This window comes from Polyergus mexicanus, unplaced genomic scaffold (genome assembly GCF_030449975.1).
Source record: "Polyergus mexicanus isolate NDT 795.1 unplaced genomic scaffold, iyPolMexi1.0 SCAF_18, whole genome shotgun sequence".
Classification (NCBI taxonomy): Eukaryota; Metazoa; Arthropoda; class Insecta; order Hymenoptera; family Formicidae; genus Polyergus; species Polyergus mexicanus.
Window position 1 is genome coordinate 5,015,916 of NW_027223338.1, and position 19,807 is coordinate 5,035,722.

Below are 19,807 nucleotides of genomic sequence, written 5' to 3' on the forward strand. Positions count from 1 at the left end.
AAACGTTAAAGCAAATTCTTTATCCAAAAAACGATCGTCTCGGATATAATCTGGGATTATTAACGTCAACTAATTAAATTCCAGAGATCTCCGATTAAACAGTCATATTTTTATTTTTAGATTAAAATCTTGTACAAGATTCAATTTGTCATAAATTCCTTTTTAAAAACAAGAAATTCTTTTTATACCAAAAAACCTGATTCGAAAAAAAATTGACGCGTGTCAGAGGAAATTCCGCAGCACTTAGAGCACACAGTATGCGATCACAAAGTATTAATGTCCTCTATTATATTCAACGAAAGGGGAAGTTTTTCTTTTTCAAACGACATGTTTACCGGGGGAGGGAGGAAAGGTTAACAGCCCTTCCATTTGAATGTAGAAACCGCAAAATTTTTCCGCAGAATCTTTGCGTTCGTTTCTCGATGCGTGCGCTAAATGACGGCCAATTCGGCAAATAGAGACGGATCGAATTGAATTTGCGATTCGTTCGGGATCGCGTAATGATCAGGGCGGTAATCGAAAACGCCGCTCCGAGTCGAATTAAAGCTCTCCGTTGAGAGTGAGAAGATTGGGGAGAGACGGAGACTCACGCAAAGGGTGGATGTAGGGCGGGGGAGAGAGTGTGCTCTATCGATCAATCAGCCATAAGTAACGCGGAGCTTTCGATGGCTTACCGTTTCATTGCGGACGGAAAGAGCCGACCGGCATGCTATATCACGTGGGACTTAGACGCGCATTAAATGTCAATGCCCAATGACGATAATTGTTGATCGATGGCACACTCAACGGATTATTTTTCAGATAATAATAATATGATCATTAATGATCACTAATGTTGATTAAATAGACATATTGTGCTTTATCTGCGTTGCAATGTAAATAATTTATTTTTCATATTAATATTACGAGATATTTTGTTGTTATCGAACATACATGTCTGAAAAAGACTGATATGTGACACCTGAAAGAATAAAAGAAATTGATCGGTTTTGATATAAAGTGCACGAGTTTTTTTTGCTTAAAAGCTAAATATATATATATACAGTTAAATATAGCAGAATATAATTATGTTTTGTGAATATTGTACGTTGAAAATATATTTTATGACAGACTGAAATCGTAACTGGAACATTTGTATTTATTCTTCAATTACTGCTACGTTATCGCGCTACGATATCATACGAAATGGCTCGCATTTGCATTGTAAATAAGTAAACAAAGTCATTTTCCATGTTCGCGGGCTATAATATATTTATAAAAAACATAATAATTAAACAAATTCGTATTATGCCGACACTATGCGATCCGTGAACTGTACTTTATTTTGATTTATCTCAAATAAGCCAATTGCACCCCCAAAGTAACGAACTGTTTGTATCGATTATTCGTTTATGTATCGGGTATTGCTATTTGCTTACTATTATCTAATTTTCCAATGATAAAAACCATAAAGAGCTGTGTTAAAAAAAAATTTTCAAACAATAAATTATAATAAAACACACGATAAAAATACATCCGGATATTTTCAAACATAAATTTCATCAATATTAAATTAAATAAACAATTAAAGAGTCAATGTGTGCCGATCAAGCGCTCTTTGTTAAAAATTTTTGTGCGTGGGAAAATATTTCTAAAAGATTTTTTTAAAATTAAGTTTTACCCAAATCCTCGCCGTGTCCAACTCACATAACTAACGCGAACGCAAGTGGAGCGTAGGAGAAACGTTGACCCAGGTCAGTTAACTCTCTCTGAGAGCCCTTTATGGCCTTTTACACGTAGGACTATCGAGGGTGATCGGAAGCGTCTTTATCGCGAGCATTCTGCTCGTTGAAGCTTACAACTTTTACCTTTATCATTCTCGCCGCTCGAAGCCGGAAGCCCTTTGTCTCTTTGTCTCTCCTTCTCCTTCCCTTCGTTCGCTCATTGACGAAGCGACGCATAAGTGGTATTTTTAAAAAAATTGCTCCTCCCAAAAATATCTCTTCTTGTTCGTCGGATTAATTATGCAATCCTTTTTACAAACTTTCTTGTATATATTTTACTCCCACACATATATTGTTAGTAAATACGACATTATAAATTGTTAGATAGGTTCTCGAATTGAATTCTAAGTATAATTATCTAAAAGATCATTGTTGAAAGATAAAATATTATGGAATTTGGTTTAAGATTTTGAGTAACAGTAAGAACAAGAACAAGACTTATTTTGTTGAATGAAATAAAATTTGTTTGAATCAACTAAATCTCTTGTTTGGATATGGGCAAAGAAATCAATTTAGTTAATACAAAAAAAAAAAAAAAATTTAGTTGAATAATTTGGCAATACTAACACACAAATTTGGGTTCAGTGAACAAAATTAATAAATTGTATAAAATCAAATTTTTGATTGTTTTAATTTTGTTCACTGAATCACGTTTGTGTGTTAGCAAATTTTTCAACTGCAACCGTCGTTAACGAGAGACTAATCAGTATTTCCCGGACAGACGAATCCGCCATGATTAAAGATGCACCGCATACTGCACATCACACTACACTGCATAACTATTGACCGCGCAGTGACACATGAATGCGCAAAATAGCTTATGATATTCAATTAAAAACGATTTAGTTCAAGCAACAAATACAATTATTTAGAATACGATGAGATGGATGAGTTTGTTATGGCAACAATAAGCAATTTTATTCGGATAAACAACTCCATGCAAAGAAAATAGTTTGTTAGTGTAACATTTAACTTCCTTCCAGTAACACAATTTTTATTAAATAAAACCAAATTACATGTTCAATCAACGAAATGGTTCGAGCAAATAATTTTGTTTTATTTAACGAAATGAGTCTCTCAGTGCAAAAAACATGGCTTTATAAAATATAACAATATGATAAATATTGTTACGATGGTACTATAGTAGAATAAAGAAATCTTAATACACGAGCAATAGGTGTGAACGCGACAAGTATTTCCTTTCGATAACGCTAGGCTCGAGGATATTATATCGCGCGACAGGCAAATCATTCGATGCTTTACGATTCCTCCCCTCACGACCGAAGGTTTTCCCGTCCTTCAGATATCGGGGGCTGCAGAATCGATTCCTATTACGGTGGCGTAATATTCGCCAGACACGAAAAAGAGTCGCCGTATTCGCGAGAACTGGCCCCTTCGTCAGCTGCGTTTCGGCAAATGGAGGACACTCGAGAAGTTTAAAGCTCGTAATAAATGACCTTCGTTTTCTCCACCCACCCTTGCGCCCGAGAATATCATTAATTAACAGTAATTAACGCCGACCCCTCCCTCGGCGAAGCTTTCGCGCTCTGTCTTGTCGACGGGGGGAGGGGGGGATGAAATTCACACGCGAAACTATTTCGAGTTCGACGAGCTGAATCCAAACGTAACATACGTTTTTTCTCCCAACGCCCGATATAATAATATTTTGCGTGCATTGAAAAAATGAAATCTAACGCTAGGTCGATGACAGCTGTTGGAAAATTATTACGCGAAAGAGAGTTTACTCGAATAAACACAATATGCTTTCGATCAATGTCGACAATAGATAACGATCGTGAAAAATGTGAATTGCTTTATCAGAGTAAATTAAGCAACGAGATCTCTGGAGATTAGACACCATCGATTAGCGATAATTCAATGTAGGGTATTAATTTTCATTAACTATCGGCCATCGAACTTTGCTGTCATGTCTCTCGGGTATATTCTCGAAGAAGCCTGCGTCACATGAGAAGTTTCCCTCGACAGATCCGATGTTCTCAATGAGGGGATAACAATAAGTTTAAAGAGACTCGTGAGTTGTATATCAGGTGAAAATAAGCTACGCAAACTACGATCCACCGTTGAAAGTGCATTTCATTTTAATTACGCAGATTTTATCTCTCTATCAAAATGTATATTCAATATTTTATTTGCTATTAAGATTGCGAAATAATGATTACGTGTCTTCTTCGTAAAAAAAATTTCTCCGCATTCTCAGACACAGATTATACTAATGAAATTTATTAAAACGCAACGAGTTGCTTTCTTTCGAGTTGATTGGATTGATCTTAAATAATTTTCCAGCATTTCTTCACAAATTCTATAATTTATCTTTTTCATTTTTAAACACATCGCACAAGTAATCTTTCATATTGTCGATGACGTTAAGAATCGTTATCGCGTGGCACGAGAAATTCATCGCGCTCAGGAAAATACGCCATCATCCTCCATCGAAACCTCGCGTAATATCCCTCGCAATTTTTACGTTCCTTCTAAAAATATTATTATGAGAAACGAAAGGAAATTTTAATGCGCGTCAACGAGCCGGATTAGGCGCTTATCAATTTAAACAAAATATGTCAGATTAAAATATAAAACAACTCAAAAAGTATTTAATAAAAAAATACTTTGTTATAGTGTTTTGGAAAGCTCTCGAGGCAAGCTACAAGAATACTAAATAAAAAATGGGGGTTTCCATTTAAGATTTTAAAGTTGACCTTCACATGACCTTCAAATGACTCTTCAAGGTCAAATCATTGTCACCATCCTATGGCCCCCTCGAAGCCACACAACTTTTGTTTGAAACATTTTTCGATTTAACGCAGTGTTTCTGAGATATTCGACTGGATGGATTAAAATGGGCCACCCAGTATAGTGTTTTGTTCGTTGAAAATTTCCCTGCCGCACAATTTACGTCGCTGTAACGACCATCGTAACCCGATAAGCGGGTGTATCCTCGGGTCAAGAAAGATGGACGGCAGAACTTTTTTTCGAGGAATATAAGAGAGAGATAGAGAGAGAGAGAGAGAGAGAGAGAGACAGTACACCAGTGTGCATTCGGTTGTAAACAGCTCTAAAAAAGTCGGACAATCGTATAATTCTTTTAAGAATTATTTCTCTTTACAGGGAGACAAAGAAATGGGAGATTCTTATTTTAAATCGAGACAATCACTAAAAATAACAAAAATGTCACGTTTTATTTTATAATAAATTTTTTTTTGAATGATAATTTATTTTCGCATGGCTATATTTTGTAAATCCAAAGATAGCCCGATATTTCGCCAACTGTGATATAAAATCTTTATCCATAGTTTGCGGAAGTACGTAAAAATTTGGAGAAAAACCTTGCTGCCTTCGGCGCGATCAAGAAGATCCGCGCGGCGCCCATTCGGAATCCGTCGAAGGAATTCGATGAGAAGAGAAACAAGAGTAGAGAGATAATGGGAAACAATGATGGAGGGGAAGAGAGAGAGAGAGAGAGAGAGAGACGAGGTTGTTTTACCTGGTGAACGTGACCGTCCCGTTCGAGGCTGCTCGATCACGCCGTTAAGCCGATTTACGGGCGCACGTGCGAACAATTCGCGGACGCAACGGCACGTATAATGATGTTAAGAGGATCCGCAGAAGCCTCCTCGCAACACATGACACTCACGTGTCGTCGTACACATCTCTTCGCGCTCGTCTTCGTCTTCGAAGCGCATCGCATTCTCGTTCATCGATAACGCGCCGTGATTCGAAATTCCTTTTTTTTTTTTTTTTTTTGTCAAGAAGTCGACGAATTTACGTAAATGGCCAACAAATTTTTTTTTATGGATATCTATAAAACATCCGATAGGAAGATTTAAATTTTGTCTTGCTGAGAGAAGAAGATAGTGTTAACGATGTGTGTGGAACGGCGGTTTTGATTGTATGTCATTCTTTTTGCTCCAAAGGCATCATCTTTTTTATTTAAATTAACAACCTTTTCCCCGATTGTTTACTTTTATATATACATTTTAAAATTATTAACTTATTAATAATTAAATATTAAATTTTAATATCAAATTTTTAATACTTAATATGTATAATTAATAAATGATTATTTTCATTATATAAAGTTTCTTCCTCAAAATATCTTTCCATCATCTTTTTTATTTAAATTCACAATCTTTCCCCTGATTGTTTATTTATATATATATATATACATTTTAAAATTATTAACATTAATAATTAAATATTAAATTTTAATATCAAATTTATAATACTTAATATGTATAACTAATAAATTATTATTTTCATTATATGAAGTTTCTTCCTTAAAATATCCTTCCATCATCTTTTTTATTTAAATTAACAACCTCTTCCCTGATCGTTTATTTTTTTATACGTGTATATAGATTTTAAGATTATTAACTTATTAATAATTAATAATATTAAATTTTTAATACTTAATATAATTAATAAATTATCATTATACTTATTAATTATTTAAAAATAAATAAAAAATTTTTAATTAATGATAATTAAATATAATATAATGGCTATCAATTTTTAATAATAATTATATTACACGAATATTGATGAATGATTAATTATGAATCGATAAATTCATCCTCACACAGTTATATATTAGAGATATATTTTCAATATTTTAGATAATTAATAATGAAAAAGAAAATCGATGAGAGAAAGACGGACGAGAATATAATAACATGTAACCGTTTACAATAATATTAATTGTATACGTGAGAGTCTTCTTTTGAAATCTCTGTTTCAGTTATCTGGAGATATATAACGAGAAGGTGAGGGATCTCTTGCAACCGTCGACAAGCGCGAGCCGGCTCCGAGTTCGAGAACATCCTCGATTAGGACCCTACGTCCAAGGTACTTGGCTCGCGTATACCGTGAAATGTCGCGTACCGAGGACATGGGCTAAAATTTCTTCGAGGATCTTCTTATCCATTGTGTACTCAAGTCTGCGCTGTTTAAATCTTCACCGTTTACTTCTCCCCGCACGCCCGCCTTTCTTCACGCTGTAATATCTCTTCCATTCTCGCAGCTTTATATTACATAAAGACAGTAGTACATTAAACATTGTGTCTCGAATATCGTGTTAAACGTATCATTAAATCCGCGAGAGTAATGCTTGTAATTTTATTAAATATCACTTCGTTCATAGAATAAATCATAAAATGCCATATAATTGAATATATATTTGGAAAATTCGATGTGTTTTTGAAATTGGGTGATATACGATTGTTTTTTGTATCGTATATAGAAATAAATTTATCGGAATCGTTATTATTGCATATTTTTAAGTTTTTAATTAATTAAACTATTACAATTTTGTAGAATTATTGAATCACGTCGAATCTTTAATATCTTCAAACTCCGAAATGATATAATTCCTGGCTCGTTGAATTCTCGAATTTTAGAAAGATGGAAGATTTTAAATTCTGCGATCTTTTGGTGTCTCTTAAAAATTTCTGGACCGATCTTTTTTTCCTCTCACTTACCGTCGTAATCCGCTTCGACGATGAAACTCGACTCATACGTCTACGCGATAGATCAAGTTTTATCTTTCTCCTCCCCCCGTTTCATCATCTCTCTCTCTCTCTCTCTCTTCCGTCAAACACTCCGTCTCTTCTAGGATTAACGCGCCACGTGGTCCGCGATCTGGGATCGTTGATGTCATACGTGGAGAAGGGCACGAGGGCCAGAAAGACAGCCTCGACACTTCAGAATCCCAGTAGCAGTCGTAGCCACGCTCTGCTGACTGTCGATCTCACGCGGGAACGGACAGTCGATGTCAAGCGTCCTTGTGATGATGACAGCATCACGTCTTCCAGGAGGCAGGACGTTACTCAGCGCGCCGGCAGCAGGTTGCACCTGGTCGATCTGGCGGGCAGCGAGAGCGCGGCCACCTGCGGCGGCGTTCATCGACTGAAGGTGAGTCATTTCCTAAAAATAATATCCTTCGTTAGAATGATATATTCGCCGGCTGAATTTCGCGCGATGAAAATCGATTTTCCTCGCGGGTGCCGAATAGACGGACGAATGGAGCTTCATGTCGAATCATCAATCTCCTCCTGGCCGCCATCGTGATCGCCGGAGAGAGCTTTAATCGCGGAAATATTAACATAAAATGTGCGTAAAGAAGTGCCGCGTTAAACTATCGTAAATGCTTCTACTTCTACATCTCGACGAGGCACAAGGTATACCATACATATGTTTTAATCTATCAAAGTACGTCATTGTTTCAATATCTGTCAATAATTTTTATTTTCATTCATAAATGAGAATCATCATAAAAATAGTATAAATATATTTTTAATATTGAGATTTAATTACGTTAATAAGGATAATATATAAAGGATATTATTCGGATAAATTAAATGCTGTGCTCTGTAAAATCAATGTGCGATCTAATTCATTAATTGAGTATCGACGTTAATGTGATTATGCCTTCTAAGATACAGAAAGTATCGTCAAAGCATCGCGGAAAATCGGGAATCATCGCTGATGAGTGCTTCATGTGTGGAAAGTATGTTTCAGTTGTTGAAAAATCATACGTCAAACATGTATCTATGAATAAACGATTGCCCGATAACCTTTTGTCACTGTGTAATCTAATTTAGCAATAATTTTTGTAATTTATACAAAATCAAGTAATTATTGAAATTATTTTTATAAATGTTTGAGAAAAGTTCTTATCGTATTTTCAACGACATTATTGACGTTATCCTCTTTCTGTTACCGTTTGTAGGAAGGTGCGAATATCAACAAAAGCCTAGTGGCCTTGGGAAACGTCATATCCGCACTTGTTGAGAGAGGCTCGACCGGAAGTGGGACAAGCAAAAGATACATCCCTTATAGGGATTCCTCTCTCACTTGGCTGTTGAAAGATGCACTCGGAGGAAATGCCACCACTGTTATGTTCGCTAGTAAGTGTATGTCGGTCTCCTTTTCCTTTGATCTTTCCCCTATCGTTCCCTCTAAACTCGTATTCTCTCTCCCCGTTTCTTCACAACTCTCGCGATCTTGGAACGTTTCATAGATGTTAGGAGATTTCCTTTTGGAAATATTCTGCCTGCATAAATCGTGTTTTGCCGTGTGTATTTTCGCGAGGAAATTATAAGCTCGCTTTTCCTCTCTTTTGATGTCGAACCCCCCATTTTAATATCCTTTCTGTTACCGTCTGTCGTTCTCTCACGCGCAGATTCAAATCCGGCGGTTGATTCTCGACGATTGCTTAATTGACCCTTTTAGTGCGAGTCCCTTGTCAGCGTGTAATAAAAGAGTCAATTACGATCGGCTGTTGCCAATTGATTAATTTATTTTGCGTTCTTCCACCTTTCACGGTTGTTTCGTTAATTAAAAATTATTCGGTTCGTTTCGAAAGCAATTTTTGGCCTTTTGAATTATAATAAAAAGCCACACAGCCGTTTCTATCTTTCTCTTCGCCAAGCTCTGTTCTTTCCTAAATTCCATCAATTATCAAGGAGGAAATGTTATTCGCGAGCACCTGCGTGAGATTTGTGAAATTATTTCCATCTTAACCAGGGTTGAACGTAATTGGTTTAAATGCTTTTCCAGGCGAGCTAAGACGCGGAGATTAAATTTCGATAGAACCGAGATAGAGAGAGGGTAGTGACGCGAGAAGCGGTAAATAAGAACTTTGTAGTGGGCTTGTGTTAGTAGAGCAACACATGATCGATGCCACTATTTAGCGCCAATATTTTTCTTGTAGCGTATATCGGCCGGCGGTCTGTTGAATATAATTCATAATACTTCTCGAAATGCAATGTAACTCGAAAATTAACATTTCTTGTTACTATAATAATCATCATCAGTATCAATGGATTTAATATAGAATTGCTAAAAGTCTCAATATCAATAGATCGAACTGATATGAATACGAGCGATTATCCTCGGCAATGGCTATTTTTCTAAATAATTCTTTAAGCCATTAATTATGATAATTGTTAAACAAGTTGGGGAGAATAATATAATAATTTGGTAAATATGCATAAAAGATTACGCCTCACCGATTTTATCGCCACTTAGATATGTTGTAGGGGAGATTCTTCTGAGTAATTCGCCGCAAGAAAAAAGTTGTGAAATTTTCAATTTATTATATCTTCTAAACGAATGCTTCCCCCCGCTTTTTTTCTTGGCGGAGAATTATTCAGACGAACTTCCCCTACACCATATTTAAGTGGCGATAAAATCGGTGAGGCGTAACCCTTCTATATGCATATTTATCAATAATTTAAATAATGCAGAAAAATAAAGATTCCAATTTTCAGATGAATGTTAACTAATACATTCTTAATGATATTGTTAAGACTTGAGATCTGTAGAGAGCATGTTAGAAAAATATTCCCATACAGCACCGCAAGATTGCAATAACATTGCAGCAACATTTTTCTGCAAGATTGCAATATTGCAGAAACATTGCGAAATGTTGCTGCAACGTTGTTATGATATTGCAGCAACAGTAAAATGTCCGCCTACAGAAATATTGCAATAATGCTTTATGTATATTTATCGACATAATATCCTTAACATATGAAAAAAATAATAAGAAATTAGGCCTATAAGAGTCAGGATCTAACGTGTATATAGTTTTTCTGTATTATAATAATAACGAAATTATAAAATGTAAATTTTTCAGTACACATTCGACTTCCTTCAGTGACAGAGAATATCTAAGAGAAATAAGAAAAAACTCAATTTGCAATTGCGTAAATTCACAATTTCTTTGTATCCGAAATATTCAGATATCCGGATGTAAAAAGATTGTGATGAATTTACGCATGCAACGAGTTTTTTCACATCTCTCTTGTCTTTATATAATCTCAAAATTTATTTATTAAAATCTGAAGTATCTTGCATATTAGAAAATTATTATCAAATTTTTGATTTTATGTAAGAATGGAAACTATTAAAAGAATTCTTAGTCCAATGTCTGAGCCCCTGTATTAGGGTCATATCATAAAACTTAAATTAACAAAAATAGTTATTATATCTTTTTAATCTTACTAGCCGCTCTTTGTAAACTTTATATAATCATCGTGATTAAAAATTAAATGCCGAATAGATAGCGCAATATGCGCCGCTTAGTGGTAAACGAATGAACTAGCGATTATTGAATAATTTTTTTGTAATATTTTCGGAATGTTGTTGTAACATTGCTAAAGTTATATTGTAAAATAATGTCTTTGCAATATTTCTGCAACATTAAACTGCAATATGCAATATTACAATGTTGCAGCAATGTTGTTGCAAGCTTCAGTGCTGTATGGGTTTAAGAACTCCTAATCTCTCAGATCTTGAGTAAACTTTTTTTCCTTGTATTACCTTGAAAAGATTTTTCCAAAAGATATTTAAATCCGATTGTCTTCATGACATTTTCTTCTAATTGGAGGAGATTGAGAATAGATGTTGCCGCGGATTGGACAAAGTTTTAAGAGAATCATCAGCGTCATTATTTTAGTAAAAAGATATTATCTTCCCGTAAAAAAATTCTATTAGCAGTTAAATAAAGCATGCAGAGAGGATTGTGTTATACACAGTAATATCTTTATCTCTACAAGCACACAAAAAAATGTCATATTTTTTTCGATTAAAAATCGAAAAGAATGAAAATTTAAAATAATACTAAAATAACGATAACATATAGTATAAGTCAATGTGATTATCTACAGCAGAGATGAACGATATAAGCTATTAAACTTTTTCATTTCCTTTGTATAATCCTTTTGGATTAAAACTGGTACAATAGCATGTAGTAAAAAGATGATTTTTTAATGGGACATCAAAGTCGAAAAATCCTTGGGGAATTAATCTTGGAATAAAGTGTGAAATTTATATTATCCGTTTATTTAGACTCGTTTATATCACCGTGATATTTTTCTCTTCTATTGCCTCGCGGTAAACGAAATTGACGTAATTGAGCCCGCGACGTAGAGAGACGTTAATCGAGAGAAGACGCGCCTTCCCTCTTTCGACTCATCACAATTAATTGCCGAAATGAAAGAATTGATCCGCCGCGATCCGTATAATTGGCCGGGGAACGCACAGCGCAGTTTTGTGCGAATACTTCTAGCTGGGCCCGGCGACATGTATAATTAATCGTAGCGGAATATTCCGAACCGCTGATTATCGGCAATTAATTGAATTGCTAATAGCATTTCGGTTTATTATCGAGGAGACGTTTAATATTCAGCGGGCCTGCGTTTGTGTGTATAACGTGTGTATAATGCGTAGACTTGTATTATTCCGCGGACCGTATACACGTCGATTCCACCGTACGACGTCTGGAAAAGAGATACCGTTCACTCAAAATTAATTTCGAATTCTCTCGGCGAAGAGACGTGAGAGTTATCTTCGTTTAACTTGTCCACGTGGGAAGCATCGCTTCGTACATTTTTTTTTTTTTTTCGATTAATTCGATAGACGCTGCGAGGATTCGAGCTTACCGCTTGCGTTGAGAGTATCTGGTTGTCAATAGATTTATGAATTCACAACGAATTCTTTATTCAGAGGCCAATTAAAATTAAAGAATTTCTATACACCAAGGAAATGCACGTGTGACGTTAGTGAATCGAATTGATCGCTTGCACGATGTTGTAGTTTCTTAGTCTTCGAATAGGCAAGCAGTATTTCGCGACATTTTTCGACGATAGATCTTTTTTGGTAGATACCATCAAGCAATTCTTCATTATCTCGATTCTCAATCGTTGCTGTAAACAGTTGTATTTATAGAATGCAAACTTGTCGCAGCCGCTAATATCAAATAAAAAAATCGCACCGATTAAATAGTCGTAGTTGGAACGTACAAAATTTTTGTCGTGTACTTTTGGCGTTGATACGAGTGTCTATCTTCTTTAGCAATATCTCCGGCTAGTGGAAGTTACAACGAGACTGCGCATACCTTACGATTTGCGCAAAGGGCGCAGAGCGTGGTCAATCGACCAATGGTCAACGAGGATCCTGTGGAGAGGATTATCCGTGAATTAAGGGCCGAGGTCGCCAGATTAAAATCCTTGTTACTGCAAAAGGTAAGAAATTTATTTTATTGGATTTACGCAAATTACAGAAGAAACAAGAAAATTATGAGAAATTAAAATTAGATTGAGTAATCGGTATCGTCTGTAAATTAAGAAATACGCAAACATTGTCTAATAAGGTATTTCTAAAGAAAAATTGCCTCAAAGAAAAAATAATTTCAAATTTTTTAAACAATTAAATACAAAATTTTTGGCGCGAACAATATGATAATTCTAATTCAGAGAAACAAAGAGAGAGAAAGAGAGAGAGAGAGAGATATTATTTGCGGATTTTTCACAACTTTTTATGTGCAAAAGTATTGTTTCAATCGAAGAAAAATTAATAACATTTTCTCGTTTTGTCTCTTGACACGACCGGAATGAAAAATTGAGCTCGGTAGAAGGGAGACTGGAAACACGAAAGGATTTAATCCCCGGCCTGATGTTGATCGAGCGACTTTATAACAGTAGATTCGCATGCTGTCGGCGCAAAATATTAATGAGTTTCGAGCGGCGAGCGATCGGTAATAGCGCGGCATTATAAAACAAATTTCGCAATTTCCCTCGACGTGGAACGCGCGGATCCGCGATAAATAGCGGCCGATTTTTCAGTCGCGTTTTAGCTAGCGCTCGAAGGGTTCGGGGGTAGGAAGGGTGAGATGGGGGAGTTTATTATCGGGGTTTACCAATACGAGCGGCGCCGCGCGATATTGTCCGATGTCATTACGCAAATGAGATTCATTGATCGTTTATTTGACACTTATTGAGCGCCCGTTGCGAACGATCGGCCGAACGATTGCTGATAAAATACAGCACGCCGATGTGTTATGCTTTAACGAGGTATCCGCGTTTCCATTTCTATCCGGCGGACGCTATTCTTCATTCCCGCGTGTCGCATAATCGTCGATTAATTAAATTTCTCATGCTTCATTCGCAATTGCAATTCTACAATTAATAAATAATTTTTTTTTAATAGTACATATATCGTTATTATAGTATATATATAGTGTGCAAATGGAGATATGAAAATAGAATTATCAGGAGCAGAAAATAGGAAGAAAATAGGAAAAATTTTCGCTAAGTCGATTTAGTCTCTTTATAATAAGAAGAAAAATTATATTATAGAGAAAGAAAAATATTTTAATATAATAAAAATCTAATAGAAATGGAAATTGGCAATACGAGCCAAGCGCAGTTAATCGGGCGCACACAAGTTTACTTTAAAAAGGCATATCAATGTAAAACATACTAGCCATCTTCAGCGCGCGGGTTACAATCGCAAATTACCTAATCGGTTCGCAATATATATACAAAGTCAGAAATTCAAAATAATTAAATAAAAAAGTAAATGAATTCATAATCGGTTGGCGATATATATACAAAGTCAAAATTTAAGAATAAAAATTAAAATTAAATGAATAAAAATGTAGAGAGTCTCTGACATCGTCGAGAACGAGACAAACCGGTGTGTCTTGGTAGAACGAAATCTCCTTGAGTGTACCAGCATAGTTGTACGTCACATTTCCAGATGTACGTACGATAAAAAAAATATTATATAGAAAAGAGAAAAATCTAAACTCTTTCTCTCTTCTTTCTCGTTAAATAATTTATGGAGAAAGCGATAATATATTGAGACACTCATCTATATAATAGTTTGAATAGAAACTTCGCTGCGCGAATACGTTATATTCGTTCTGAGTTAAAATTAAAATAATATTGGTTATACGAACTTTGTTACAGGATATCGACCAGCAGACTAACTTACCGTGTTGTTGCGGCAAAGTTCAAAGTTCAAAGAATTCGGCAACGGATCCTCAGTATTGCGAAGAGCAAGAACCGCTTAACACTTTGTGGCCCAAAGGGTCCGATCGCGAGAACGAATTTGCACGATCAAAGAACGACAGATCGCACGACGTACTTCCGATCAGAAGATTCAACTCCAGCGATAGTGTGACGATTTGTGAGACTGGCTCTTCACGATCCGTCAGAAAGTTTAATTCTTACGAGCATTTACGAGTCCCCGATCGCTTAATCAACAATTACAACCAGGCCAAGGTCATCGAACTAAACGACGAGGAGGACGAGGTGACGGACGAAATTAACGAGCCGGTTTTCGTGGACATACCAACATTGGTGGCCGTGCTGATTAAGCCGGACGACAGTTTGCAGGAGTCGTCGACGCAGATCGAGGAAATTTGCTCCGACGAGGTGCAGGAAGACTTGATCGACGTCGATTTCATAGAAGGTGGCAACGAGGAGTTTGAAGGAGAGAAGATCGATGACGTTGATCCCGACGATCATAGTATTTCGGCGAATTCTTGCAATGCCTTAGGCGACTCAGAGATCGGCGAGTTTCATACTCCGTCGAGTCCGGCATCCGTTGGAAGAAGCGGACCGCGAGGTAAGTTCAGCAAACAAAACTCGATCGATTTGCCGTCGACGAATTTGAACGTTTCGAAGAAGTTTGGTTCTATCGATGGTATCAGCAAAAAGAAGGAATCATCGATCCTCGATCATCTTCAGCGATCGCATACGAATTTAGAGAAACGTCCGACGCTGCCCGATCATGGGAAAAAGCTCAACAACATCCGCGAGATCGACGATCGCAAGATAAACGTTAAATCTGGAAGCATTTGGAAAGCGATCGGTAACGTCGGCAGCAAGGATCATTTGCAGAGGAAGAACAGTAACGAGTCTGATAAGAGCTTGAAGGATTCCAATATCGGCAAGACAGGCTACAATATCGGCAGAAAACCGAGCTTGGAAAATCTGAAGAGAAAAACTAGCAAGGACAGTAGCTCAAGTAGTTCCAAGGATGAGCAGATTCTGATCTCGAGCTTGACGCGCGACAAGCTACTACGCAGAAAGAGCTTCTTAGATCACGAAGCGGCAACCACGGGCGGTGTACGACATCACACGGCGATTCAGCGAGTAAAACGCGCCGACATCGTCGCAGCCGTTACGGAAAGACTTTACTCCAGCAGGAAGCATACGGAGGAGAGTAGTAATATAACGATTAATAACATATCGGATATTCGTTCACCGCCGGAAGGCACCGACGTCAAGGTGCCTAGCAGTCTCATTGCCCGATCGAGGCTCCAAGAGATCTCGCGAAAGATGCTGATGAAGCGACGGAGAACGAACGTAGAAACACAGACGGAGGCGGCGTCGACGCTGCGTTTCAAGGACACAGCCTGCTTAACAGACAACCCCAAAGTGGCTCTTCAGGATGCAGCGGTTCTCACGGAAGAGCACGCGGAATACGCACGCGACGACGTCGCGGCTGTCGCGGTGGCAAACTACCGGTTGCCCGTTCTTAGAGTCAAGGATATGGCCACGCTAACAGATCGACGACCGCGAACCAGCATCTTTCGTTGCAAGGACGCCGAGAGCTTGGCCAACGATCTTGACTTTGATGATTATGACTTGCATTCGCCGCGAAATGACTCTGGCGTACTTTCTGACGATACACAGAATTACGCCGAGAGCAATCTATCTAGCGCCGATATGCCTGAGCTTTATCCAGAAGCTGACAGGAGGATGCCATGTACGGACAGTTCGACCAACACGTTCCTTGCATCCGGCAGGAACTCGGCGGTGCAAACGGAAAGCGGAAATCGAGAAGTAGCGAGTCGGCAGAAGGAGAGCTCGGAGAGCAGAGGTCACAGTCACTGTTGCGGTCTGCTTCATGAGATCGGCCAGCGCATGCCAGTGAACAATCCTGAGAGAAATGTCATTTCCATATCTCTACCGGACATGATCAGCATAACCATCGAGAGCATGAATGGCCTAGAGTCGAGGATTGCTGTGACGGACGGCAGTGATGCCGTAGAAGAGAAGCCGCAACTTATTTCCAGTGACAAGGAATCTCAGACGGAACAGATCAAAACCGAGACCGAAAGTTCTTTCTTCAAGGATTTTACAGTAAGATCAACGGCCATTCAAGCGGACGGTAGAGTCTTTAGGATTGAAAACATCTTTCAGGATCCGAAAAGCAATTGCTGTCGTGATGTGACTTCCGATTTGAGGCAGGAAATCGTAACAAAGAAGTCGATGGTCTTCAGGAGCTCTCTGGGCACTTCTTCCGTTATCGAGACAAAGGAGAATGACACGAAGACAGAATGGGATATCGAGGATCCTTATCAAAGGAATCAACCGATCCTGAAAGGCGATTTAACGCGGGCTTTTGTCGCGAGACGTAGCTACAATTTGAGTCCTGGAAGACCGACATACAGATTTGCTTATCAAGATTTATGGAAAAATTGGACTTTTCCATACTCAGAATTTATCGATTATAGCAGAGAGATAATGGTCACGTCGCCCAACGCGCACCAAGATATTAATATACCACCAGTTGACAATTTACCTTCTTCAACAGTAATTAGCGAATGTACTTCAATCAACGAAGTTTCAGAAGAACCGATTTACGAATCATGCAATCGAGATTTCGCGAACAATTTCGAAGATTTAAAGAAATCTGCTTTGACAAAGGATCTGTTGGATTGTGATTATAATTTTTCAGACGACAGTCTTGATTGTGAAGAAGATAACGTCGCGAAAAGATCTATTGTCGTGAATACGACAGGTACGCCGAATTACGAAAAGATTTACGAGAATACGAAGAATTACGAGAGTCTTTGTCCTCCAGATGTTGTAGCGCATACGAAGAAGGAAGCTTCAAAGTTGGCGAATCACGCGGATACGATTAAAGTTGAATCGTCGATAGACGACGATTTCGACGATACTGAGATGGAGTTCCCGAAAAGAAAACCTGCCGAGGTATTGGTTAAGAATCCAATACAGGATTACAAGACGTTGATCCTAGGGACGTCATCGTATTTCGTGGATAGCGATTCCGAAGAAGAAGCGAACGTAAAAGTGTTCAATCAATCTGATAATATTATTAAGAAGAAAGTATCCTTTTCGAATCCCAGCAGTCCCGAAGAGATAACTGACATCGAAGCTGACCGCAAAATTCTGACATCGAAGCGAGACTCGGTAGCTGTAAAGTCTATTATCAAGAAGATGAAGAAGCCGGCTGTGACCGAAAACTTGGACATTGTTCGATCGAATATCGAAGTTGATCGATCTTTGCAGCAGAAAAAGGTAGAATCGAGGAAGAGCGAGGAAGTCCCGTCTTCTTCGAAAGGGGATCAAGATTCTGAGGGTTCTCGAGAATCGTTAACCAACGAGAAGGAATTCTCTGACGAGGATTATCGCGAGGAGCTTTGCAACGAATCAGACAGTGTTGTCAGCGACGAGGACACCCGCCCAATGTCGAAGAGGAGAAACATTCTCGAGAAATACTTGAACGAGGCGATGATCTTCATGCGCAACATGAACTCTGTCAACGAGTACATGAGTGCCGTGAACACGTTGGAGAGCCGCAGAAAGCGTCGTAGAAGACGAGGAGTCCGTCGAGGAAGTAAATCGAGTACGGATAAAGATCAGATAGAATTCCGCGGGCGTAAAGTGAGCCTAAAAGATGACACCGATGAGTATTTGCAACAAGACGAAGTTGCTGTCGAGTCCTACGTGAAATGTCTGAAGGGTATCGAGAGACTAGAGGCGTGCATCGACAAGGTCAGCAAGCACAATCAGATCCTTCGAGATAGATATGGCATCGACGTCGAGTCTGCTGGCGCTAAATCGAGTTTAGCGAGTCTCAGCGTAGATTCCGAGATGTCCAGCGTCAAAGACAGCGTGATCCGCCAATGCGGCAATGTAATTTCCGAAAACAATGTTGAGATTTGCGACAGGTCGAATCTTTCTAGGATTTCCTTGCCCTTTTTGTCTTCCATTCAAACTGACGTCAGGAAGCAGTCTATGTTAAAGGAGACAGATCGGATTAAAATCGATGAACGAGATTTTGACGAGAAAAACAACAATATCACACCGAAAGATGATCTGGAGCGTAAGATTTTTGATCAATTGATGCGTGTGGCCGATTCCAGCAAGTACCAAAGCCCGAGGCAATTGCGACAGAAACGCCTCTGGAAAATGCGCGATCTTAGATCTCAAAGCCCGACAACTTACTCCAAGTTACAGGAGACTTTCCGACGGGATACTCGTGGAATCCTTAATTTCGATGAAGTTTCCGCCGCCGAAGATTATCTCGACGACATCCGCGGAATCGGGAATAGCCCCTGGAATTTTAGGAAAACGAAACTTTCCGATCAAACAGAGAATATTGGCTCGAGAACATCGATCGGTTCGGAGATCGATCTTGAAGAATTATACGATCGCAACGAATTGTCGGAAGAAAATGATAATCCGTTCAAAACTGAGGTGCCGATCATTTTCGAGACAAAAGTAGAATATCCCGATTGTCTCATAGATCCTGCGAAATCGATCGACGCTGGACCAACGTTCAATGCGGAAGAGGAAATCGCGCGAAAAATTACACAGAGATCAAAGGATAGTTTAAGGCTCGAGTCACCGAATTCCAGATTTATAGGATCTTTGAGTATGGAACTAAAGTATCCTGGTAGTCCAAGGGCAAAATTTTTGGAGCTTCTAAAAGAGAGAAGACGAATTGTAGAAACCAGCAGAGGTACAAATGCATTTTGAGAAAATATAACGATCACTCTCAATCATAAATTGTAAATATATTTTTCACGTGTATTTTGTATTTATTAAAGAAAGAATAATTATAGTAATTGTATTTAAGTAAAGAGAAACTTGTAAATAGCGATATTATAATAATAATCGCTTCGCGCTCCCTTTATTAGCCCTTTAATGATAATTAACGATCTATCTTTAATAATTATGTTAATGACTGTATATGACTTTATATAATTATGCGCAAAGAGTATTAATGGATCTTATTTAAGTCATATAAATACATGTTAATGTTTAATTTAATGTTTATCTGATGCATTTTGCATTAACATTTAAGTTTGCTTAAATCATTGATATTTTTATTATCAATATTTAATATAATCGATATCTAAATTATTATCAATGCTGAATATTCCAAGTTTTAGAAAGTTTGAATCAAGGGTCGTTCAT

General features: G+C 37.8%; 1 protein-coding gene across 1 annotated transcript in view; it reads left to right on the top strand.

Moving 5' to 3' along the window:
• The window catches only part of LOC138941087 (uncharacterized), a 41,238-nt gene extending 21,669 nt beyond the window's left edge, over positions 1 to 19,569 (top strand). Inside the window, exons 4-8 of the mRNA XM_070310433.1 lie at positions 6,520 to 6,626; positions 7,393 to 7,691; positions 8,509 to 8,686; positions 12,639 to 12,808; positions 14,537 to 19,569. Of these exons, the coding sequence (XP_070166534.1) occupies positions 6,520 to 6,626; positions 7,393 to 7,691; positions 8,509 to 8,686; positions 12,639 to 12,808; positions 14,537 to 19,366 (5,584 nt within the window). The 3' untranslated portion in view covers positions 19,367 to 19,569. The remainder of the gene's footprint in view (positions 1 to 6,519; positions 6,627 to 7,392; positions 7,692 to 8,508; positions 8,687 to 12,638; positions 12,809 to 14,536) is intronic.
• The last annotated feature ends 238 nt before the right edge of the window (positions 19,570 to 19,807 follow it).